This window comes from Hetaerina americana, unplaced genomic scaffold (genome assembly GCF_022747635.1).
Source record: "Hetaerina americana unplaced genomic scaffold, ioHetAmer1.1.p SCAF_4, whole genome shotgun sequence".
Lineage (NCBI taxonomy): Eukaryota > Metazoa > Arthropoda > Insecta > Odonata > Calopterygidae > Hetaerina > Hetaerina americana.
The window spans coordinates 25,662,355-25,689,274 of NW_027286985.1; the positions used below are offsets into that span (position 1 = coordinate 25,662,355).

A 26,920-nucleotide genomic window follows, 5' to 3' on the forward strand; every position below is an offset into this window, starting at 1 on the left:
GTGTAGATTAAATCCAAACAAAGTACGTACTGCTATGTGAGCATTTATGTTTTTGGAAACACTTTCAGAAATATTTCACCATGTTGCCAACAACTGAATGGGATTGGTAGTCCAGTGGTAAGAGCACTAGACTACTGACTGGAGGGCTTGGGTCCAATACCCTGGGATGCCTCTGGGCTCCCTCAGCTTCACCCAAGCTGTGTGATTTTTTCTGTACTGGATCTTCCTGGGAAACCATACCCCTGTACTCTTATGTTTAAATTTAAAACGGAAGGTTGAAGGCTGTGATAGAGGGTAGAATGTTGGGCAAACAAGGAAGGTGTAGAAATTGAATAGGCATGTTGGATGGAAGGTAGGGAAGAAGTATGCAGAATTGAAGAGGGGCTTATTGTAGTGTCAGATGTTAGGTTGTGTTCTGTTAAGAGATGTGAAGAAATGTATCTTTGTGACATTTTAAGGTCTCTACCCATTGAAAACCTACCTTAATCAGTAGAGTACCAAAACTAATAATACATAATAATGTCAAATAAAATTTTGCAGTAAATTTTGTTGCTAAAGTGCCATCCATTTATTAGCTTATTGCTTTCTCATAGATTGTTCCATGTACTCAAAAATAGTTAAGTATCCTCATTACTCCAGCCTAGTTAATTTACATATGATAAAAGGTATTTCTTTTTGTATGATACTTTTATCCTTACTCTGTTATACACTCGATCATGTCTTGATAATCACAAATTTTTCCATCAATTAGTTTTTGGGGTGTTTTAATTCATTCTCTTCCCTAATTTTCCCGTGTGCAATCTTTAGATGGCCAGAATTAGTGTAGAATTTATTAAATATATTCTCATGCTGGTCATAGATATTCGGTCAAATGAATAAATTAAGTCCTTTTCATTGAAATTCCTTTATCTCCATCAAACTTTTTCAGCAACCATTATTTGAAGTGGATGTGTTGTTAGATTCTTCATCCGTTTATTTGGTGCCATCCAAAGAAGATTTTTCTGCCAAAATAAATATGGTAATAGATAAATGGGCTGAAACTGTCACGAGTATTAAACCTTTGTTAAATAATCCAATTTCTGAACCATACACACAGTAAGTATATATTTATATGTATAAAAAGCTTGATTCCCTACATTTATAAATAATTCGCACTAATTGATTTGAAGGATTTTATTTCTTTTTTAAGCTTTAGTACATTGCATCTCTTACAGTTTTGTTTTGCCATACTTTTGAATTCAATGATCCTTTAGCAATCCTCTGTTTCAGGCCAATGATAAATGGCAAATTAGAAGAACGGCTTATAGGACAAGGACCATGCCTAGAAAATATCTTAAAAAATGATGACAGATTACGTGAATTAAGAAACAGAATCGACTCCCTTCTGAAACTGAATTTTGATTGTGCAAATGAGTTATTGGCCAAGTATGACTTGATAAGACAGTTTTTTGCAGAAAATGAAAAAACCCAATATGAGGATATTAAAGAGCAGAGAGGTAGAAATTACTGTTTTTTAAAACACTATATAGCCACGTGCATGCTGGCTGTTTTTTTGGAAAGGAAGTAAAGATGTGATTGAGCCACTTGTCCTTATTTCCCCCCATTCAGTTTATTGTGGAGCAAGGAAAATGTAGTAATAGTGGAAAAACACCAATTTTCAATCCTAAAAATATATGCAGTGGTAGTAGCAGTTTTTATCCACAACTGTCTGCTAAATAATGGCACCAAGTACTGTGATTATATGATCAACTTGAAATGCAACATAATGAAATTTTTTGAGTATGGAGAAGTCTGGAAATTTTCTTGTACTCCTTTGACATTTTTCAAATAAAATATAAAATAAAGGTCACATCTAAAATTCAAGACTGAATGAAATAAGATAAACAATATAATATTAATTGATAATATATAAATATCTGGAGATTGCATAGATGTGCCATTTTTTGTAGTAAGGTTATCATGGATCCCTTGCCATTTGCTCCGCATATATCTTGCAAAACATGGTAAGGGACAACCCTATCGTGCTCCCTAGAGAACATATTTTATTGTTGCTAACTATGTGAAATCATGATGTGTTAATTATGTTTAGTACGCATTTAGGTACCATAATTTCATAAAATTATTGAATCAACACAACATATACTAATCATAATATCCTTCTTTTCTTTTTTGCATAAAGAACCTGAGTTTTTTAAGGATATGCTTAGCAATATAAATGAACAACAGGCTATTTTGGAAGCTACTGAAGACCATCAACACATTGGTATATTTCTCCTTAAGTTTGAAACTTTCAAAAAGATCACTGTACCATCTCCTCAAAGATTGTTAGAGGCAGTAAATAGTGTTTTACAATGGTAAAATTTACTTTTAGTGATAACTGATTCAATACTTGTGCATATTATATATGAGGTGGTCTTTCCGGGAACTATCCAGCCAAGCAATATTTTGAGAAAAATAGCCTGCCCAGAACAATAAGAACTTAGTCCCCTTCAAATTACTCCCCTTGGGACCTGACACACCTATTCCAGCATCTCTTCCCATTTTCTAAAGCAATCGGCAAAGTCCTTTTTTGGAATGGCCTTCACCTGTACCGTCACGTTCTCCTTTATTGCAACACCCAACTGTTGGGAAGAATAGGCTTTTGTTTCAGGATCAGAGCCTAGACCTATGACTCCTCTTCAGTTATGATATTTTTTTATAGAACCTGGGTCATCATTTGTGGCTTGGAGCAAGTCCCCTACAACTGAAGCACAAAATTCTTGATGTTGACGCGATAAAAGAGAATGTGAGGAGGCAGCAAATGGGCATTCCAAATGAGGACTTTGGTGGTTGTTTTAAAGGTGAAGGAAATGCTGGGATAAGTGTTTGAGGTTCCAAGGGGAGTAATTTGAAGGGGACTAAGTCTTTATTGTTATAGGTTGGCTATTTTTTTCAAAATACATATTGAATGGCGGGATCCTTTCTGGACAGGTCTTATACATACACACTCACCCACACTCGCACTAATGTCATTAAAATCAATTTCAGGATTGGTAAGACTAAAATTGATTCTTTGACATCTGAAGTAATGGATGCAATAGCCTACTTAGATGTTCCGCCAAAAACCACTGTTGATTATGTGGAGTATTTAGAATTTTTGGACAAAGAATTGATAAGGGTATGTAGAATATATTTTTTTGCATGTAAGCATCCAGAAGAGTGCCAAAGGAGATATCAGAATCACCTTCCTTATTTTACTATAGGTTGATGATATGGAGCATGAGATGGAGTATGCAAAAGAAATTTATGATATAATTGAAGATTTTGAAGTTCCTTGTTCAGCTGATGATCTAGCTAATTATGCGGTATGGTATATAATAATGAAAATAATATTTAGTTTAATTTTATCCTATACAACAAAACAATATGTTAATGGGTAAAATTCATTCTTGAGATGTATGCATTCTGAGTTTTTTCCAAAACTCTGCCAGCTTACATCCAGTAGCATGATATTTTTCAGTGCAAATGCCAATTATCCGTAATAAATTTTGTATAGTGTTTAAGTACTAGTTTTTGATATGGCATAAATATATTCATCTATCTCCAGTTGCAATATTATGTCAATGTTTATCATAGGTACATAAATATATATGGCAATCAAAACTGAATCTTGTTTTACAATGATAATCAACTGAATTTTTCTTGACAGAGTTTTGGTGTAACATTAGCCAGTTTCCGTAATATGGTTGATGCAAAAATAGGTGAGAAAGGAAAAATAGTTCTTCAGTTCAATGATCAACTTAACAGAGATATAATGGATCTAATAAGTGAAGTGGTTGACTTGAAAGTGGCTATTATGGTAAGGAAAAATTAAAATTCATTCTGTATATTGTTATCTTCTTAAAAAATCTTTTCTCAGACATTATTTTTTTATTTATAGCAACCTATGCTTATTGACATCACCTCCAATCCTGAAGAAGTGAAATTAATGTTGAATGAGCTGAATGAAAAACTTATAGAATGCAAAAGGAAGGCAAATGAATTCAAGGGTTATCAAAAAACAATTAAGGTAATGATTTTCATTAGCATTACTCTGGTTACAAATATTCCTTGAATGGATGCAATACAAAACCTTGATGCCATCTTTCCCCAAATTGGCTGATATCCTGATATTGGCTGATAATGTATTGCAGTCATTCCATTATGCAAAAAGGTTTTCCTTTTGTAGTAAGAATTTAATTATTTAATTGCCCAGGACTTTGAAATTGGTGGGTTAAGGGTTTTGATAGATGCCAATAAGTTCACACATTTTTGAACTTCTTGGCATCTATCCAAACCCTTTATTTCATTTAAACACACATATTATCTCGATTTCCCTGTTACATGTTAACAAAGCACTCTTTTTCATGTTAACTTAGTGACACTTTTTGTCAGTATATAGGGAAACAAGGAAGGCATTCCACTCATTGACTACAACGTTATTTGTGTTGTATTTTGTAAGTGTTATTTTGAAAAATATGTATTTGTATCTGGGTATTCCCCAGCATTGAATGCAGGTGGTAATAATTGTGAAGGAAAGACCCCCATCAAATTTAACTAGACTCTCAGATGCAATTGAATCTTTGTGTCAGGTACAAAGTTCTCATTACAGTTAAATTTGCAGTTCTGATACTGCTTTACACCTTTGGTTGCCAGAAGCAAAATCTATTAAGCTAGAAAACATTGACTTGATGATGACAGAAATCAAGACAATGTATTGTACTCTTCACCCCAAGTCTTCCATTGCCAGAATATATCTCACAAGAAATCTTGGTGGTTTAGGGCTGGTGATTTTGGTGTCTCCACCACAAAGAATGTTGAGTCTCATGAGAGTGTAGGCACAGCGATGTTTGTATGATGTCAAACTACCAATTCTGGATGGTCCACTCTCCCATGAATGTCACCTGGGTAAAATTTATGTTCAAGGCCTCTTTTGTTCAAAAGAAATTGTTAATGCTCTTTAATTTATTTGTGAATTTGGGAAAGATGTGCAAATTTTATGTCACCTCAATTCATTTATTTGCATTAATAAGAATATGCTCACTTTGTCTTCTATTAAAACGATTGAATATACTAAACAAGATTTCCTTGTTTTGCATTATCATCAGGTAATGCACAGAAATCTGAATGCCCACTGTGAAACTTGAGTCATTCTGTGATAAAAATATATACGCAAAAATTTGTCAACATTTCATCACAGAGTTCTTTTACTGATGTCCAATACAATTATTCTTATTTCTGTATGTACAGGTTGAAGTAACAAAGTATGATGTTTTGGATGAAGCTATTAATGATGTTCACCTTCGTCAACTTTTATGGAGTAGTGTTGATGAATGGAATACGCGAACTGATCAGTGGAGCAGTCAAGATTTCCACTGTTTGGACCCTGAAGAAATATCCACCATAACATACAAGCACTTGAAGCATGTCCAACAGTTTGAGAAAGGCTTACCTGAGAATTTGATTGTTCCAAAACTAAGGGCTAATGTTGAAAAAATGAAAGATAAGGTATGATGGTATTAAATATAAGTAATATGACATGATGAATATATTTTCAACTCTTACACTCTGGTTTTTTAGCTCCCAGTAATATCCAACTTGAGAAATCCAGCTCTGAAGTCTCGTCATTGGATAAAAGTAGAAAATGTTTTGGACTACAAGTTTAGACCTGAAGAAACTATCACCTTGCTATTACTGGAAGAGTTGAATGCATTTAGTAAAAAAACTGAGCTGGAAGAAATATCTGGTCAGGCCAGCTCAGAGGCTAGTTTGGAAGGAATTTTGAAGAAGGTATCAAGTGAAAATTATATCTTTAGGGCATAATTTCATTGCACATGGAATGGATTAATAACCATGCCATGAATACTGCTACTGCTTTAGGATAAGTTCATTTCACAGATTATCTTTAGCATTGGACTTTAGAAATGCCTATTTTTTTCCTTGAAATTAGGTAGAAGATGCATGGAAGTCATTGGAGTTTAATGTTTTGCCGTATAAAGACACCAAAGATGTATATATATTAGGAGGAGTAGAGGAAATTCAAGCTGTTTTGGATGAAAGTCACATTAATATCAGTACCATTGCAAGCTCTAAGCATGTAGGCCCTTTGAAATTCCGAGTAGAAGAGTGGACCAACAAGTTAGATTTATTCTCCAAGACACTGGTAGGTAACTCAAATAGTTCTGTGACTAATTTTAAATAAATAATTTACTGTGCTGGCGATTTAGTTTTATTTTAATTTTTCTAAATTCTTACTGATCTCTGTAGGAGGAATGGCTAAATTGCCAACAAAGTTGGCTGTATCTAGAGTCCATATTTTCTGCTCCTGATATACAGCGTCAGTTGCCAGCTGAATCAAAAATGTTCCTGGTAGTGGATAAGTCATGGAAAGAAATAATGAGGAATGCAGCAAAGGTACTTTGTTTTAAATTATTTGTTCAGCTTTGCATTTTCAAAATATTATTTAATTGATCCTATTCATAGCATCTCTGAGATAGTCTTTCATATTTAAACAAGCCATGGAGAATGGATTGTTTTATGTGAGAATTTATTCCTCCAGGTATCTTCCTTGCACTTCCTTAGTTGATTTTAGTAGTGTTTAAGTTCTTCAAACATTAAAGTACTTAAGCATTTGCACATTCTGTCTGAAAACTACACCATGATCATTCATTCTACCTCATAAATTTTTCTTCTAACTTGTAGAGTTTTATTAAATAATCTTCTCCAAAAAATGGTGCTGGTACACACCATGTTCTATGTAATTAATACTATCAGACTAAGGAAAGGTAATAATTAAGGGCAGACCAATCAAATCAGAATGTGGAAGGTGGGTACCAGTGTCTTTTGTATTCCAAAAATAAAGAAACAATGTGATCCTGATTTCCAGTCCACACATGGATGAAGACTTTGATCTTGGATCTAGGGATGATAGGTTGTATGAAAAATGTAACATCACTAAAAAGTTGTGACAACGAACAACAGCTAAATGTTTTTCAGTTCTCAATATGTGCTGAATAATTCCAGGATTTTATACATCAAGAACAACTTGTTTTCAAAAAGTAGATGATATTTTCTCAAACAAATCTAAAATGATTTTACCCAATAATATATTATGTTGAGTTGAAAGTTAGTCAAGTGCTACCCCAGGAATCTAATAATGGATAGACCATCATTTCCTTTGAGCACTTACATTTTTGAATGAGATAAAGAAAAACATAAACACAGTAATCAACCTGAAGGTCAGTTTGGTAGGTGATGGTGGAGTTCACCCAGTACTAAGCCCAACGGCATGTGAAATTCACACATCAGGACAGGGGGGCCAGTTCCTTTCCCTGTGCCGGTTATGGTTTCCCAGGAAGATCTGGTACCCAAAAAATCACGTAGCTTGAGTGGAGCAGCAGGTGACCGGAGAATTGATGGGGAATCGAACCTGGGACCCTCCGGTCAGTAGTCAAATGCTCTACCCCCTGGACCACTGCGACCCACCAATATCATAATAGTTTCCTTGAATTATAACTACTACATTATTGATGCTGTGATTGGGCTATGATAATTAAGGCTAATTTGGGAATCGAGATGGTGAGAGGGCTAACGTACTGGCTTCCCACCCTGAGGGCACGGGTTCAAATCCCGGCGGTGTTGAATATTTTTCAGAGGTATCTCGATCCATACTTGAGGTGCTTTGTGGAGGGCACTTTGAGTGAGTGCGCCGTCTGTCGGATGGGACGTTAAGCTGAGGACCCCTTGGCGCCTTTCGTAAAGAGTAGGCTAATGCCGACGCCGGGTTTCTCTCCACCCTTCATCCTTTCCCGTCCATCCCCTATGGCGCAAATGACCTTAGCTGTCGGTCGCCTCCCCTCAAAACTACTACTACTAATTAAGGCTAATTATGGTGGGAAGGAGTAATGATGTCATTTATTTCTACACGTATGAATGTACTTACTACCAAAGGGTCAAGGTTAGGTGCTAAATTAAGAGTAGCCTAAGGAGAACCATCATTAGGCCTGCAGCCCCAATTCAGCTAATTGTTAATAAAAATTCTATTAAATCCAGGGATTGACACTCATGAAATTGAAATAAATACACTGAATGAGATAATATCCATAATTTATATTATGGTAATTGTGTTCTAATGCTCGAAGACCATTCTTGAAGAATAATTTTTAATGTGCATGATGTTAGAATTTTAGCTGAAAACTCAAGAGTACATGGCAGTTCAATGATAGAAAATAAAATATGGAAGTACAAGTATCTTTTGTTGATATGATGATCTTTGATGAATTGACTAACCATGATGGCAGAAAAGAGAGATTGGGGAGTTGAAAATATGATGTGAAATAAGAACTTGACCATACAAGGTCTGTACAAAAAAAGATGAGACTGGTTTTTCAGTGCTTGAACTGCTTGATGAATCAGGATCAGTGAGGTGACACCTTACAGCTGTGAGAATTAAAACACTGCCTTGCTCATGGCCCTAAATTGACTAGTGCAACAGTGTCTCTGCACAACAGTGATTCTTGTCTGAGCTTGCACGCACTTGCTGTACAAATTCTTGTGTCGGTGAGAATGAAGGTGTTAGAGAAGTAGCATGTGTGCGTTGAATTTTGTGTTGTTTTAACATCAGGAGGAGTGCAACTGAAACTTATGCAATGAGTCAAGAGGCATTTGACAACGAATCTATTAGTTGGGTACAGTGTTTTCTTTGGCACAACCATGTCCAGTCTGGACAAACCTTGACCGATGAGGAACCAAGGAATGGATCACCATTGAAGTCAACAAACGATGCCCATGTCAAATGTGTGAGTGATTTAGTAGGCATAACTTTCAGGAAGATTGCCAATGAAGTTGACATTGGTTTTGGGTCATATTTCACCATTTTCACAAAAATTTTGGGCATGCAGGGCATCATGTCCAAATTTGTGCTGTGAGTGTTAATGGATGAACCAAGGCAAAAACGTCTTGTCAGCCAGGAACTGCTCTATTGTTCAAACGAAGACCAAAATTTCTCAAACACAATCATCACAGGTGACAAAACTTGAGTTTATGGTTATGATTTAGAAACCAAAGCCCAGTCTTGACAGGGCCATCTTCCCCATGACCCACAAAAGCTCGGGTGTCGCGATTGGATGTGAAGATAATGTCAATCATTTTCTTCAATAGGGAAGGGATTATTCATCATGAATATGTCCCCAAATGGTCAGCACTGTATAGAGTTTATGAGAAGGTTAAAACATTTCATGTTGTGGAAGAGACCACAAATGTGGAAGAACAAGTCTTGGTGCTTTCATCACGGCAATGCACCGACACACACATCATTGATTGTTACTGAGGTTTTGGTCAAAAACAGCACACCAGTGATCCCCCAGCCACCCTACTCTCCGGTTATTGCTCTAGTGTACTTTTTCCTATTTCCCAAGTCAAAATCCATCTTGAAAGGATGCCGATTTCAAACTATCGAAGATATCCAACAAAATTCTAACGCAGACTTGAAGGCTATCCCAAAATAAGCATTCCAGGCAGAATTTGAAAGCTGGGAAAAAGTTGTGAGCATATTATAGGCAGCCAAAGGCTGTATTTTGAAGGAAATAAGCATGATTAAAGGGAAGGATAACTAATAAAATCAAATATTTATTCATAAAGTCTCATCTCTTTTTGAGCAGACCGTGTATGTACTACTCTGGCATTAGAGTTGACTGGTTAGTACATACATGTGAAATATAATTTATATTTATTTTTGATAAGTTAAAAGGATTAAGATGGGATATGAGTGATTTATTTCTAATGTGGTACTGATTGAAATAAAAATTATAGTGGACAGTCTTCATAAATGCTATTGGAAAATGATACATTGATGCATGGGGATATGGCTACACCACCTGTGCAAGAGAACTTGTGGTTCATTTTCATTAAATCATGCATGAAAAAATGATAACTAAAGAAAATATGGCATAAGGTCAGTAATTGTTTAGGCAAAGAAGCCATGCAATTTGGAGCCATACAGTGTTTTTGCATACCAGTGGTAAACCTAAACTCTTTCCATGCATAATTGTCATTGTGTACCATGTTTTACAGTTCTTTGGTTTAGTTATGTGCATGAAGTTATTTTTGAGGATTTTCCTCAAAGATTTATATTTGCTATTTCATGATGTACCAAGGCTTCTTAGAAAACTCGCAACAGATAACTTAATGTTAATTTCAATATCACCCCCAGATCCCTCTTGCCATGCAAGCCTGCATCAAGCCTGGTCTCTTGGATTTATTTGAAATGAATAATAATTTACTGGATCAGATAATGAAATGCTTAGAGGCATATTTAGAGTCCAAGAGAGTTGTCTTCCCAAGATTTTACTTTTTGTCCAATGAAGAACTGCTGGAAATTTTGGCTCAGGTAAGAGTATTTCCTCAATTATTGTGAAAATTAAAAAAAATTTTTCAAAGCCACACTATTATAGTTGCCAATTTTGTGATTCTGGACTTGCGAAAGAAGTAATTTTCTAGGTACTTGATTTTTTTAAATCCCTGAGTTCATATTGTAAATATGTATATCTCTGATTTTATTTACTTATTTTACTTTATCAATTTGTTGATAACTATGTACTTATTAAAATTGTTCTGCCATATTTTTTACAAACGATTCTGTTAACAAAATCTTCTCTTTTAACATTTTACCAAATTTAAAAAATATGCATTGATGTTGAAAACAATTCCTTCAAAGTCCCTGTCTTCATTAATTTTAACTCACTCTCTTTGCCATTTTCATTTTGTTTTCAGTGTAGTGTTGTCTATTTTAACCAATCCACTCTGTCTCCTTAAAATTGTCTAGTTTAGCCTTACACAATGGACTCTAGTTAGGGCATTCCTTGGTAGTATGATTTCCTCTGTTGTAAATTCATTCCATAGGGTCTTGGCCCCAGTCCAGTTAAATAATTAAGATCTTCATCTTTTAGTTAAATATTTTTCACCCTTGACAAAAACAAGTATTAAAATTTGTTTATGCATACGTAGGCAGTCAAGTTGTAAAATAACCAAAAAACAATATAAAAAGGCAAATTGAAAGAACTGCAGTAGATGTAGCGACAGTAACTTTTAACATAGTCAGCTGCTAATAGGCACTGAAATTCAGAATTTTTGTAGTGCTAAAGTCATTTGCCCAGTAAAAATCGTCATCCTAGGAAAGGGAAATGATTTTTGCACCTTGTTAATTCTGAATTTTAATAAAAAAATACTTCCTGGTATACAATCATCCCGAGTAGTTCAAGCCCTATTTCATTTGGGTGAACAGTTGTAAAAAAGGCTCTAGTATGTGGTTGAAAAATAATAATTATAAACATAAGATTGTCCTATTTAATGTTTCATGATCTCACTACTACACAGCCTTCTGGCTAAGATCAAAGTGAAGCAAATGTTCTCATCAGTTTATTCATATATTTACAATGATGTTTGTTTTTTTTTATTTTTGCACCTGTTTTCAAATTGGATGAGTGAAAGCAATATTTGTTTCATTGAGGCAAGAGTGGGGAAACCATGAAGGAAATGTGATGAAAATGCAGATTTTGACTGAAAAAAAGCTAAAATGTGACTGATAAGTAGTGAAAATCCTCAAATGAAACATGTGGACATAGTGACAGTGGAATAATAACTCTTCAAGTAAAAAATAATTGTTTGTTATTATTATTTGCTAAGTTTTTATTCTGAATTCAAATGCAGCACCTGCAGGAAGTTCTGTTGCTTCTTAGAATTTCCATATGTAGGTACTGCATGTGCTCTGCAAAGAGAATTGTATTAATCAGTATTTTTTGAGAATTCTCCTCTGCTGGAATTGCTTACTCATTTGAAAACTATGACAGGAAAAATATTTCTAACCTTTAATTACTGTATTTTTCAAACTGTTTTATATTCATGTAAGTCTTTCATTAGAATGTTCATGGGTTTCCGATAAATAGACAATAAATCACACACATCTAAGCGTATGTTACCGAAGTAGTTTTATTTGTAAATTAAACTGCTATCTGACTGAGTTAATTGCTATGATATGTGAATCCCACTTGGTAAAGGTAGGAGTCATATACTCATTGAATATACTGCAAAGTTATTAAGCATTAATTTTTGTGATGTATAATTTAGCTATTGAGGAAGTATATACTCAAGATGCATTATATATTTTTCATAATATTGACAGAATAAAAGGTTGTAGTCGTTATCAGGGGAGGCAACCGACAGCTGAGGTCATTTGCACCATTAGGGCTGGATGGGATCGGGGGAAGGGTGGAGTGAATTCCAACATTGGCATTCACATACTGTTAATGAAAGGAGCCAAGGGGTCCACAGTTTAATGCCCTATCCGACCGACAGCATACTTACTTAAAGTTATCTCCACAAAGCTCCTCAAGTCAGGATTGGGATACCACTGAAAAAATCTGCCACCTCTGAAGCAGAATAAAAGATTTTGCTGTTTTTTTTAACAACGAGCCACGGAATGAACAGGAGTAATTTTTTGCATCTTAAATTTTTATTCCACTAAGTGATGCTATTATTATTATATAATTAAGTTATGCTATTATTGTTACACCATTAAGTTATGCTACCCACATTAAGTTTGCCTTTACACATAAGTCAACCCTGGACTGCATGTTTTACTGTTCAGTAAATTCAGAAGTCTGGGTGCCTTTAAAAATGGTACATGTTGCAAGATTCTACTTTATTAAAAATTGAGTTTATATCTTATGTAATAGAAGTAAACCTATTCCAATGACTAAGAAAGCCATTTTCATCTAAGCATTCATATTATCAATTATTCCATAATGCTTGTACTCTAACTATAAAATCACTCACCAGCCAAAGTGTATATCATAGAGATATTACATTTTTCTAAATACAAGGCATTTGGAAAGATGCATTTTTTTAGTTAATATTAAGGATTAATTTAAACTGTGTATCATGGATTATGAAAAGTTTCAACCTGAGTCCGGTTGGCAATACTCTTGGCCATTCTTATCTATTCTCACAAAGCTATGGATTGAGTGGAGCAGTTGCTATTTTTTATTTGCTCTACATGTTGTTAATATATAATTGACCGCTGTTTTTTCAATGATGCATAAGTTTTAATTTTTTCAGACAAAGAATCCCCATGCTGTCCAGCCACATCTAAGGAAATGTTTTGATGCTATTGCTAAACTTGAATTTGGAACCCTTAATACTCCTGATGGTAAAGTGGCATTGACAACTGAGATTGTGGCCATGATATCTCCAGAAGGGGAACGAGTTGGCCTAGGCTCGGTTTGTTTTTATTCATAATATTTTACAAATTCCCTAATCATTAATTTTGATGAAGGTAATTTTATATTTAATTATTAAATAAAATATTGTATCCTTCTGTGGGAAAATTATATATCTGCATAAATACTTTGGAATCCACCAAAAAGGTGTGTGACAGGGGGTGCAAGTATCAGGTGAGAAGGATGGGTGTGAGGAAGGATGTTTCAAGGGTTAGAAGAAGGGGAAAAGCATTCACCAAAACCTCTGAAAAGACATGCAAATCCATGAGTGTGCTGCAGGAGATAGAGATATCCCTTGAAAATGCCTAAATGGGTAATTCTATTTTATGAATTTCAGTTCAGAAACATTTTTGCATGTACATATTTTGTTCAGTGCAAACTAAAATTTCATCACATGAAGTAGATGACTTTAAAAAATTGGCAAAATTATTCCCCATACTAAAAAGGCTGTACTTTTCCACATATTTTTATTATAAGGTGCTACACATTTCACTGACTTGCAGCATCATCAGGTACAAATTTTATTAACAAACAGTGCAAGAATATATATGCTCTGGATATTTATTTATTTACACAATTACGTTGCAATTAGGCAAATTTCCTGGTGGCAACGGTATATAGTGGAGGCGGGGAGTGTAAGAAGGGCCTGAGATGGGTGGAGGCGATCAGATGCATTGAAGGGTTGGTTTTTCCATTTCCAGGCTAGTTTCTATGAAAGGAGTGTGGAGGGGGATGGGAACAATTGCTCGTTAGGAAGTTAAGCAAATTTGTACTTGATGATGCCGCAAGACGGTGAAACTCGTTGTACCGTACAATAAAAATGTGTGAAAAAGTAGTCTTTTTAGTATGGATAAATAATACTTCCACAAAGTGAAGCCAGGCACAGTAGAATATATACCATTATTCCATTTAAGTTAAAAGCCAGAGTTCACTACATCTGAGAATTGTTGACGTCAAGATTTATTTGTTGATAATATGATAATAATTTTTTCCCAGGGTCTTAAAGCAAGAGGCAATGTGGAAGAATGGCTTCTCAAAGTTGAAGATGCTATGTTTCTATCCCTGAAGAAACAGATGAAAGTGGCAATTATTGATTTTTCTGAGAAGAAGTCCCATGATGAATGGATTCAGAGGCATCCATCCCAGGTTCTGTAGGCCCAAACCTCTATTATCTCTAATTTTATTATATGTTTAATTGTGTGGTTGGAAGCCCTGCCCAATCCAATAATCACTAGAGCTCTACTGGCAGGGGCAAGAATTGGTTCCATTAGGGTTACGCATGCATGATAGGTCAATGGGTGAGAGACATCAAACAGGTAGACTGTTCCTCATTGAGGTGGTTACAAAGATGTCTGATGGCATTCATCACATTCAGCATTCCTAGGAAATGGACATGTGAAGAGTAGAGAAAATTAAAATTTTTCGAGCATTAGTGATGCATGCTTTCACTACCTAATTTCGGTGAATCGGTCAATAAAATATTTCTTCTTTCTGCTAAAGCATTAGCATTACCTTATTACTCATTGTTCTTTTCTTTTCTGCTTTCCACATTTAGTAATTTTGTGCTAGAGTTCCTGCTTGTGGGTGGTTTTACAAGCACTTGCATTTTCACAACAATGTAATGCCTAATCTGGAATTGGAGAAGATGGGAGGGAGGGTGCATGCATTTCTGTAGCAGTGTGTAAGATTAATCCGAAATTTATAGTTAACCCTGGAATGGTAACTGGGATGAAAAAACATCCCAGAGTGGATTGAAATCTCGCAGCAAAAGAAAACAGCTTACGTTTGATACTCGGGACCTTTTCCATAATTCATGCCAATCAATGTGTCTTGTGATTCAAAATTAGAAAATTAAAAAAATGAGCCGCCATAAAACTCTCATAGTCATAATGGATATAAGATATGCATTTTTGAAAATTGTCACCCCACGTTACCAGAATAGGGTGAAAAAAATAGTGTTACTGTTCTGTGGTCAATACTATTTTTATTATTTTAATAAGTGCCGAATAACAGCTGGTGTAAGTTGGAATTTATTAAGAATTTCAAGTTGGTTATTAAGTATGTTTATTCCTGAGATCTCATTTTGAGTAAATTTCAAGAAAGATTCTGTGTTGTGTCAGGGGATAAGATTCATGGGTGGTTGGAGGGAGAGACAATTGCTACTTAAGACCAACCTGATATTTTCTGGTGTCTAATAGACACAATGACTGTGAAAGTTTGATGTGAGATTTGCCATGCTTAGCTATCAGACAGTTTGATGGGATGCTGGCAAGATGGAGAATGGGAGATCTAGCATTATATGTCATAAAAAGCCAAGCTATTTTCAGTTCATAATTAATTAAGTACACATTAAGCATTACATCATAAGGTTTAAATATTTGTGTATATATTATATATCCGAAATTATAGTTTGGAATAAACTACATGAAATCAAAGTATTCTTGGGTTCACTAAATGATATTTTCACTTAAAGATCAGTTCTATGGATGGTTTAATATCAAATATCAGGCACTCACTCCCTTACAATTATGAATAAATACCTTTAAGCAGTGATTAAATTCTATGGTAATTTGCATTTTGATTGTCTTATACATACCTTCTGCTAATCAGAGCTTCTTCCAAGCCATTTCACTTCTTTGGAATATCTAAAGAAATGAAAAGAGGAAAGATTCCCTGGTTGAATGAATGAACCTGGTGAAGGGGATACTTATGTTGCCAAAAGATATGTTTTCCAGATGAATCAAAGAATAGGTCAGGTGTTCTTTGATTTCAGTTATATGTGACCATTATCTGCGACAAATAACAATTTTTTAAGGTTTTCATTTTACTCACATGCATATGCAAGTACAGATAGACCTCATAATTTGCTGCATTATATTCGGATAACTATGAAAAACAAAACCGCAAAAGAGAAAAAAATTGGATGTTAAAGATTAGTTCCAATTCCAGTTCCAAGAGAGTTAATTCTAATTTTAGCATACTCCAAGGCATTGTGTGAATCTTACATTTCTTTATATCATTATCATTTTTTCTTCTTTGAATAAAATAGATTTTCCTCCTTTTTTTTCATGAATTATAGCTGATGAAAATTGTAACATGATAGTGATGACTTTATAAAAGATAAGTTTTCCCATGAAATAAGCACATATCTGGCATATGATATAACCAATGAAAAGTTATACAATTATTGGTTATCATTAACATTTAAATCCATAATATGTGCATTGTGGTGGAAATGTAACATGTTAATAAATGCATGTAATTTTGCCATGTGCAAATGCTTGATCATGTGCAATGAGTAAGGGAAAATTTGGAAATAAACAGCATTTTTACAAGTATAAGACTACAAGTAGATAGGTGCTTTCAATTTCACTGCAGATATTTTGATTTATCCATTCTGAAATGGATCAAAATCCTAATTTTTTGTCTGAGACATTAGAAGAGAAATTATGTTAACCTGATGGTGCATTGTAAAGAATATGGTAGCCAAAAATCAGGTGACCCAAATAGTAATTTCTAAAGCTCTCCTTAGTGAATCTATTTTACTTGCTAACACTATAAAAATTTTTAAAAAAGTATATTTTATCACTAGCTGGCCTGAAAGTTTCTGTGGTAAGTCCAGTTGTTCATGCACCTGAATGGCTCAGAGATAGGCTAGATTATTATAAATGGAGACTTATCGCGAAAACTTTCCACCAGTGGTTAACTATCCCAAATTTTTCATCCTTAAAATACAAAACTGCCTTGAAATATAATCAAGAGGCAAAAGATCTGTTATAGTTCATCCGGACATGATGTTTTATCTGAATGTGAGATTGTAAGTGCAAATCAGAAAACAAAATCTCTCATCAGTATTTTCAACCTTTGCCAGAATTTTCCCTTTCAAAACTACTTTCCATAAATTTGATCATGTCAAGCAACTCAAGATTTTATCTCTGGAGAAATAATGAAATCCAATGTCCATCCTCAACTCTGTCTCCATTTATTACTTGAGGGCTAAGCATCCTGTGCAGGTATTATTGAGTTTTTTATAACTTGTGGCTGATATTCATATCTCTGACAGCATTTTCATGATCATTCATTTTAGGTAGTACTAACTGTGTCTCAAATCATGTGGTGCAGAAATGTCCATACTGTCTTAGAATCAGAAGATGCTCTAAATGAATTGTCTGCATTTGAAAACTTAAGTTTTGAGGTGAGTATGACCCTGAATATTAATTTAGTCTTAGAACTGCTAAGATAGGTAATAAGTCATCTGATTACTTCTGTCATATCTTTCCGTTCAACAGTATTTTTGGCCACCATGAAAGCAACTTGTAGTGTAATCACATGTATTTTATGGTGGCCCCTGTATTTTATGGTAAGATTATGCTTACCTAACATTTCTGATGTGATCCAAGTTTTATATTGTATCCCTACTTTAATCCTACATTAGTGGTGCATCCTCTTTAAGGTCTGTTACCTTGAAGTTATGGTTGGTCTTATATTTGAAGATGACCCCTAAGGCTTTACTGTTGGGCTCAATGATTATTGCTTTTCGTAGAATCACCATGCCAAATAGATACAATCGGATAAAACATTTTTCATGTGATATTTATACCTATAGGTGGCTTTAAAGACATCTGATTTAAGTGAATTTGTGGTTTAAGTATTGCTGTGACATTAGGTACAGTGTTAAGGTAGGCAGCATCACCACATATATATTTCCATAATGTTGTACAAAGTTGCATTAAGGAGTCCCAGCAACCATGAGTTTACTCCCTGAGGTAATTGTTCTTGTTGGCAGTGGAGGAGGCAATATTTCTGTGGTCATGTCAGTCCACAGTTAAGTCAGCAGAAGCAAGAAAAATTGCTAAGGATGACAGCATTTCAAATGAGGACAGGGATTGCTTCAATATTATATAAACCAGAAGACTTTGGAAGCAGAGAATGTCTACCACACAAATAAACAAATGTTTTAGTATTAACAAAATATTATTGTCGTAACTCATTTGCCCCACACAGTCATCAAAGGGTTAAAGACATAAAACAGTTAAACATTATTTTACTATGGTCATATGTATTTTGTTTTTCACAAAATAAATAATTGCTCTTATGAAGTCACATCTCATATATATTTTTGTTGTATGTTCCCATTTCTGTGAAAATAGTCCAACTCATCTGTGTGATGGTATGAACAATAACTAAATGACAAATAATTTTATAAACATAACCATCTAGGTTGAAAAGTGGCCAAGCCCTAAAAGCACTGCAACTTAAAAATTTAGTATCATAAAGCTCCTTGGATGCATACTTAGGTTTGGACCCATGACCAACAGTAGACAGAGTTGGAATTAATAAATATGGATATAATCCTAAGTTTATTTTCCTAAATTTATTAAATTTTGAGTGCCTCCTAGATCTCATTGAATATGAAATGAGTGAAATGTCAATTCGGTAGATTCATTATTGTTTTTTAATGTTACCTCTAACTAAATGATGTGAAAAAGATTTTCTGGTCACACCTAAAGACAAAGTTTATACTTATGCACATTTGCTGGCTTTTAGCCTCATAGTAGAGATTAGGTAAATATATGCACTTATTGGAATAGGATTCAAAAATATTAATTTTATAATAAAAAAAGTTTATCTGTACCTAATTAGAGTATGAAAATAATAAACAAATTTTGTGACTCTAAGGAGCCAATTTTTCAATTTCATTTTTAGGAACTGAATGAATTGGCTGCCCTTGTGAGAGGAGAACTTCCAAAACTTGCCCGTGCTGTACTTTGTGCTTTAATAACAATTGATGTCCATGCTAGGGATATAATTACTGGGATGGTGCAAAACCAAGTTTCATCGGTGTAAGAAGTTTTTATATTATTATTTGTTATACTGTTGTTAGGGTTATCACTTTATTTGATGTGTTTTCAAGAATTTTGATTGCTTGCACCTAAAGGGCATCCAAATATTCATAGTCATTTTTTCAACTTTCTAGTACCAGCTTTGATTGGTTAAAACAACTTCGCTATTATTGGGATATGGACCTGGAAACAGTTCAAGTTAAGATGTCTAGTTCAAGTATTGAATATGGTTATGAATATCTTGGGGCATCTCCAAGACTGGTTATCACCCCACTGACTGATCGCTGTTACCTTTGTTTGATGGGAGCTTTACAATTGGACTTAGGTAACTGAAAGTTTACTTTTTAAGACCCTAATAAAGGTGTAAGAAATAAGTTAAAATGAACATTCCACAGTAAATTAGGATATCTTATTATCTAACTGAAAATGGGACAAAGAAACAGCACCATATAGTTAACTTTGAATTGATATTATATAAATGTAATGGGAAAAATATCGGGTATCCAGCAAAAATAATGGTGAAAGCCAAAGGTTTTTACTAATTTTACAGCCAAGAACTCCTCGTTTAACTCTTCCTAATCAAAATAAAAATCTTAAATACTTCATCACAATTATGGATTTAGTAGAACCCTGGAAAGCTGAGCTGCCCTAATATGTGGCATTACCAGGTTCCATTGTCAATCACAGTAACGCCCATGGAAGCAACCCCACTAGCGTAACTATTATTTAGTTTTTAATTTAATAATGTATATATTGTGGGTCGTGGTAGTCCAGGGGGTTGAGCATTGGACTACTGACCAGAAGGTCCCGGGTTCGATTCCCGGGTAAAGCACTCTGGGCACCTGCAGCTCCACTCAAGCTATGTGATTTTTTGGCTACCAGGTCGTCCTGGGAAACCATAACCGGCATAGGGAAAGGAACTGACCCCCCTACCCTGATGTGTGAATTTCGCTTTTGGGCTTAGTACTGGGTGAACTCTACCATCACCTACCAAACCGACCTTCGGGTTGATTACTGTGTTTATGGTTTTTTTTGTAATGTATATATTATTCTCTAGTTGAAACTATTTACTATATTGAGAAAGTTTTTCAAGATAATACAATTGGCATGGCAGCTGTAATCGGTGGAGCATTTGGCTACTGACAAAAGAGTCCCGAATTTATATCCAAGGGATGCCTGGGAGCACTCCCAGCTGAACCTAAGCTCTATGATTTTCTGAGTGCACATTTACCTCACTCTATAGCAATTCACTCAATATCAGTTTGTCCTGATCACACTCTTATATGTATTCAATGGCATCTTGATTCACTATAACTAAAAGCATTTTAGCTTGTAGTAATAGTGAAACAAAATGCCATTGAACGAATATGGGTAATTGTTCAAACTATGCAATATCATACAGCAACCATTGTGTCATGATATAGCAAAATGTTCACCTTATCACTTTTTGGGCACTAAATGCCTTCATTATTACTACATGATATGAAACCATAAACACAGCAATCAACCCAAAGGTCAGATTAATAGGTGATGGTGGAGTTCACCCAGTATTAAGCTTGACGGCATGTTAAATTCTCACATCAGGGTAGGGGTCCAGTTCCTTTCCCTGTGCCTGTTATGGTTTTGCTGGGAATATCTGGTACCCAAAAAGTCACACAGCTTGAGTGGAGTTGAGGATGCCCAGAGATGCTTGCCCAGTAATTGAACCGGGGCTGTCTGATCAGTAGTCCAGCGCTCTACTCCTGGACTACTGCTTACCTCACTATAGGATATATAATATATTATATTAGATGCATCATATGTATGGACAGTGGGCAATTAAAATATTATTATCAATATAATCCTAAGATTTTTTAAGCTGGTATGAATATTAAAAGGCTTTAACATTTTTAGAATGTTTTAAGGGGGATTTGGTAATGCAGTGGGTATAGTGTTGGACTACTGACTAGGGAGCACATGTTTGATTCCTGGGGATGACTCTGGGCACCCTCAGCTTCACCCAAGTGGGTACCAGAGCTATCTGGAAAATCATATATCGCACAGGGAAAGGAACTTAGCCCCCTACCCAGGTGAATTCTATGGTGTTTGGCTTGATGGAATTTCATGATGAAAAGTGAATAATAGCTGCTTTCTAAGTTCCACTGATTTTCATTTGAAAAAATGACCACTTTCGTGGAACAGTCAACATCATCAGGTACAATATACAGGACTCTTTGACATTTATATATGTATGGATGTGGTGGGAGGGGGTTTTGAGTGGATAGGAGGTGTGGTGTGGATGGGGGGGTAGGAGAAAGTTAGGGGGGAGGATATTACCCAACCAAGAAAGGGGGGAGTGAGAGAGGGTATAGGTGAAGCATAGATTGGCAGCCACAAACGGTTGACTCTCCACAGGGGGTTGGTGGTGGTTCCAGGTAGGGGAGAGGTGGATAGGAGATAAGAAGGGGAGGGCGAGACATTTGGGAAAAAATTACTGGGTGTAAGGGACATCAAGGAGAGGGAATTTAAGGGAAACACGTTATCATTTACCAGGATTCCGTTATAGCAATTGCTGGAATCAATGAATTTGATGGTTTTATGTTCCCGATTGAAATTGTTCACAGAGAGGGGGATGTTAATCATTCTATTTATCATTGAATGAAAGGCAGCTAGCCTCTGAGAGATGTGATGGTGGTAACTGTAGTGGATTACTTGGTCTGTGGAGGTTAATTTTCTGAAAATGGTAAAATCATTAGCATTAATTGGTTATTAACTTTCTCACATGTAAATTAAATGCCTTGGCGTAATGAGAGAATGGGAATGCAGAAAATTGTCAAGTTGCCGATCAGTTCCAGTCCACACCACAAAGATGTTGTCAACATAACGATGCCAAACACTCATGTACTTGGTGTTAACAATTCCTGAATTGAAAATTTTCTCCTTTAAGTTTTTCATCACTAATTCTGCAAGAAGCAGAAATAATGAGGATCCCATAGCTGGCCCTTCTGTTTGCATATATGTCAATATCACCACCAAGAGATCTTCACCAGCTGCAAAGTACAAATTACATGTTCTACATGAGTGAACAAAGAATTACATAGCTGGTATTCCAAGAGAAACAGCATCGCCCATTATCGGTTTGCTAATCGGGTGGCTAAGAAGTTAATAGACGAAACAGGTGCAAAACCATCCTTTGTTAATGAATTCCAAAAACTCCTTAAGGTTTGCATGCAACAGAACTATTTCCTCCTCGACTGAGAATTTTATATGCAAACAGAAGGGTTCCCGATCAAGCAAGTTTGCTTCCCACCTCTACAATCTATATTCCAAACATAATTACAATACCTACCAAACTTCAATGCTAAGCTTCTTGAGAGTGAATGGCAGAGCTTAATTAGTTGACATAAGAGAAAATATAGTTCTTCTATGCCGCATCAGTTCTGTTAAGGCTATTATGCCTCTGCCAATATTTAAAGATATCACGGAAGACATATATCAAAATCTGTATCTGTGCATAGTAATATTCATGATACAAGTCAATCATATAAGATGATGATAAATGTTTAATGATAATTTATTTTACAATGATTCCATCAACAACATGTTTTTGTGGAAACAAACCCTGTTTTGAAGCATGGTAAGCCCATGGATGGCACAGGTCAGAGAACTCCCCATCCTACCCTGATATATGAATTTCTCTTACTGTAGGATGTAGTACAAAGTGATTTTTGCTGTTTTCAAACCAACCTACCAGTTGATTTTAGTTTAGTTTTAAAAATAAATTTATTATTTTAGGAGGAGCTCCTGCTGGTCCTGCAGGAACTGGAAAAACTGAAACGACTAAAGACTTAGCTAAATCAATTGCTATTCTCTGTGTGGTGTTTAACTGCTCTGAAGGTTTGGATTATAAGGTAAGGCCCAAGGAGCTCAAAATGATTAACAGCTCCTATTAACCAACAGAATTTGTGTTGTAATGTTGGTAATTTTTCACTTGCTAAGAATGAAAGTAGTTTGTAATCTAATTATTCATAATTTTCTCTTTATGCATATCTCTGAATTTATTAACAGATGATGGGAAGATTCTTCTCTGGGCTTGCTCAGGCTGGAGCATGGTGTTGTTTTGATGAATTCAATAGAATTGACATTGAAGTGCTTTCTGTTATAGCTCAGCAACTGATTACCATTCGGAATGCCAAGGCTCAAAAACTGTCTCGGTATGATATGTTAAAATAATTATCAAAATTAGTCCAAATTAGTCCAAATTAAACACATTCAGGAAGTGTATTCCTTTTTTGCCTTTTATGGATTGTGACAAATCTTGTTAAGATTTTTGCTATTTTCATTATTTGATATGAATATGTGGAAGTCATTTCTTGAAACATAGAGGAGGTCCTCAGGTTATGGGCAACCTGACTTATGGTATTCTTTAGTTACAAATGGACTCCTAAGGCTCTTCATAAGACTGCAGTGGCATGGTGATTTTCCATGGCAATTGGGGAGATGAAACAGGAAATTTGTCATTGACTGTTCCCACACCACATAATTATGTAGAAAAATTGACAAGTAAAATTTATATACACATGATGCCATTAGTTACAAGTTAAATTAAATGTGTCCAGTAGTGCAATGCAACAATTTCAGAGCGTAGAATTCATTCTCCTTGACTTGGACCAAATGATTTTTACACTCTGAAATTGTTGCATTGAAATGCATATTAGCGGATGACTCCATTAAAAGTTACTGTTGCGGCATCTTATGCAGTTTCTTGGCATATGTCCAGTAGTAGTAATAGTAGTAATGATTGCTCTTATTTCACATAATTACTTATTTCATGTAAGTACTGAATAACATGTCATTAGCCACATAATTTGAGGTGGGAGAGGAATGAACAAAGTGGATGGGAGAGGGATTAATCCATCATGCTATGACCATCAATAAAGTCATATATCAAAATACTGTATGTTGGATAATCAGTGCTCTATTGTAATTTATAGTAAAGTTATTAAATTAGTAATGCAGGAAGTGTGTGCATGCAATGTAACCTTTAAGATATATGATTTGTTGTTGCATCATATTTACATTATTGATAATCTCATTGTTTCAAAGGTCACTTCCAGCATTCCTTTCATCTTAACTTCTTCATTCAGTTTTGTGAGTCTGTAAGGAAATTTATGACCACACCTTTATTGCATCATGTGGGTCATTATAGAATTGATGTAATTATAATTATCACTGCAGTATGTGCATTGACCATTCATTAGGGATCCAAGTTTCATACAGATCCGGCATAAAGATGTTCTCAAGAATGTATCTTGACCATCACTCGTGGGCCACCTATATACATATGTCCATGGTCTCAAGATTATATGAGCTCATTAATTATTTAACTCTTTTATCAATATTGGAATTGAATAGGATTTATTTTGCTGCCAAGGTAATTATACTATGAAGTAGGTCACTCTTCTTTCACAATTCCTTTGCCAATTTACAGGTTTATGTTTGAAGGGCGAGAGATTAAACTCTCTCCCAAGTGTGCTGCTTTCATCACAATGAATCCAGGTTATGCTGGCCGCACAGAACTTCCAGACAACTTGAAGTCTCTTTTTCGACCAATATCCATGATGGTCCCTGATTATGGTATATAGAAAATATTGAAAGTATTATTTTCTAAATGATATTTAGATTTTTGACACAGGTTTCACATTCCATTTCAGCTCTGATCGCAGAAGTTATCCTTTATTCTGAAGGATTTGAATCATCAAAAGTGTTAGCCAGAAAAATGGTGCAGATGTATAAACTGTGTAGTGAACAGCTTTCTCAGCAGGATCATTATGATTTTGGAATGAGGTAGGACTTATAGTCTCACCATTACGGCACATAAATCTATTATAGAGTCAATTGCATTTGAAATAATTTAATTCAAAGATATTTTTGATCGTAAATATCATTTCAATCTTAATAATTTCAGCCTTAATGTTGATTTTCCAGTTATTTAACCCTTGCTAAGTCCATCATTTTTTCATGCATACCATATTTTAAATGTATAAATCATAATGAAAAAGTGAATCAAGCTTGAAGTTGTTACTTTCTTTTCTTTTGCAGAGCTGTGAAGAGTGTTTTGGTGATGGCAGGCTCACTAAAACGTGAAAATCCTGATAAAAATGAAGATGTTGTCTTGATTAGAGCATTGAGAGATAGTAACTTACCCAAGTTTTTGGCTGATGATGCCTTATTATTCCAGGTATCACTGCTGTTACTTTTAAGAATAGTGTTTTTTCTTTGAGCAAAGAGTCATATTAGTTGCTTGTTTTCAGGGAATACTTGGTGATTTATTTCCAAGAGTTGTTATTCCACATCAAGATTATGGAAGTTTACAAACAGCTATTGAAACGGTGTTGAAAGATAAAGGACTACAAGTAGCAGAACCAATGGTGAAAAAAGTCATTCAGTTATATGAAACAATGATTGTTCGTCATGGGGTGATGTTAGTTGGACCAACTGGAGGAGGGAAAACTACTATATACAAGGTACATCTGCTTCTCTCTTAGATTGATTTTGTCTATTATAATTGTTTGACAGATTTATACATGTTGTAAAACTAGTGGAAATGTCATGAAATTATAATGGGAAATAACATAAATATTTTCATTGTCCAAAATTTGTTGCTATTTATTTACCTATCTTTGTGAAACATAATTGGCGGCCTAATATCCTTTGGAGCTATATAGAAAATACATATTTGTGAATACAATATAAGTTTATTTTTTCACTCCAATTTATTTTATTCCTGATTTTAAGCACGTTTGATGTAGTCCTCATCAAATTTAAGTATAACCATAATCAAATGTCTCTCTTTATATACCCTATCTTGATATTTATTGAATTTTAATTTGCCTTAACTAATGGATTTCCAGAAAATTTTCACCTAAGTTTCTGAGTCATGCCTGCAGTATTCTATTCTGTTTTACATTTCCAGTTTTATGTATTTTTAAATGTGGCATTTTTGCCTTTTCCAACTATATAAAGATAAGACAAAAAATATCATCAGCATTGATTCCATATAGGGTGGGAGGGTAATCAATCATATGTGGGATTCACAGTTTTCTGAACTAGGTGCTAGATGAGCTTAGGAAATCAGATCAGGTTAAGGTCCTACTTGCTTTCGATTAATTTTTCATGATTGCATGCATTCCAGCATACAATGATTATAAAAATCATGGAATGTGGTAAAAAAGAAATGCTTAGGCTAACAAAATAAAGAAGATAATGATGACTTATCTTTATAGGATATTACTACAAAAGTATATTATGCGTGATGCTCTGTGAAATTATTAATTAATAGGATAATATGATAAAAACAATTGGATCAGTAGATTTATATTTTTAATCATATTATATTTTGAGTGGGAAAATAAAGCCAGGAGTCTTATGAATGAAATAATTGAGAAACTGTAATTATTTTAATCTCCAAAACCAAAATTCCTCAGGAAATTCTGACATGAAGGAGAAAAAATGTATTTCTGATTTAATTACATTTCCTATTATCTCACCATCCCCATATAAGGTACTGCAAGATAGTCTCACGAAGCTTTTTGATGACAGAGTTTATGGACAGTACTACAAGCCTGTGGAAACATTTATCCTGAATCCTAAGTCTGTTACCCTTGGTGAACTCTATGGTGAGGTTAACCCTGCAACTTTAGAGTGGCGTGATGGTCTATTGGGAATAGGAGTACGCCTTGCTGCTCAGGTAAAGTCAAAGCTGTGTTTTATGCATGGGTATGAAAGATTTTTGTGCATCAAGTG

General features: G+C 34.9%; 1 protein-coding gene across 1 annotated transcript in view; it reads left to right on the top strand.

Annotated features, from left to right (window-relative positions):
- The window catches only part of Dhc16F (Dynein heavy chain at 16F), a 90,367-nt gene that overhangs the window by 2,278 nt on the left and 61,169 nt on the right, over positions 1–26,920 (top strand). Inside the window, exons 2-25 of the mRNA XM_071590153.1 lie at positions 929–1,095; positions 1,270–1,496; positions 2,180–2,354; positions 3,028–3,157; positions 3,243–3,344; positions 3,689–3,838; positions 3,920–4,048; positions 5,269–5,526; positions 5,599–5,808; positions 5,969–6,181; positions 6,286–6,432; positions 10,229–10,405; positions 13,132–13,293; positions 14,289–14,438; positions 17,380–17,487; positions 18,999–19,135; positions 19,270–19,460; positions 22,910–23,025; positions 23,183–23,328; positions 24,606–24,751; positions 24,829–24,961; positions 25,217–25,355; positions 25,429–25,641; positions 26,679–26,864. Of these exons, the coding sequence (XP_071446254.1) occupies positions 929–1,095; positions 1,270–1,496; positions 2,180–2,354; positions 3,028–3,157; positions 3,243–3,344; positions 3,689–3,838; positions 3,920–4,048; positions 5,269–5,526; positions 5,599–5,808; positions 5,969–6,181; positions 6,286–6,432; positions 10,229–10,405; positions 13,132–13,293; positions 14,289–14,438; positions 17,380–17,487; positions 18,999–19,135; positions 19,270–19,460; positions 22,910–23,025; positions 23,183–23,328; positions 24,606–24,751; positions 24,829–24,961; positions 25,217–25,355; positions 25,429–25,641; positions 26,679–26,864 (3,912 nt within the window). The remainder of the gene's footprint in view (positions 1–928; positions 1,096–1,269; positions 1,497–2,179; positions 2,355–3,027; positions 3,158–3,242; positions 3,345–3,688; positions 3,839–3,919; positions 4,049–5,268; positions 5,527–5,598; positions 5,809–5,968; positions 6,182–6,285; positions 6,433–10,228; positions 10,406–13,131; positions 13,294–14,288; positions 14,439–17,379; positions 17,488–18,998; positions 19,136–19,269; positions 19,461–22,909; positions 23,026–23,182; positions 23,329–24,605; positions 24,752–24,828; positions 24,962–25,216; positions 25,356–25,428; positions 25,642–26,678; positions 26,865–26,920) is intronic.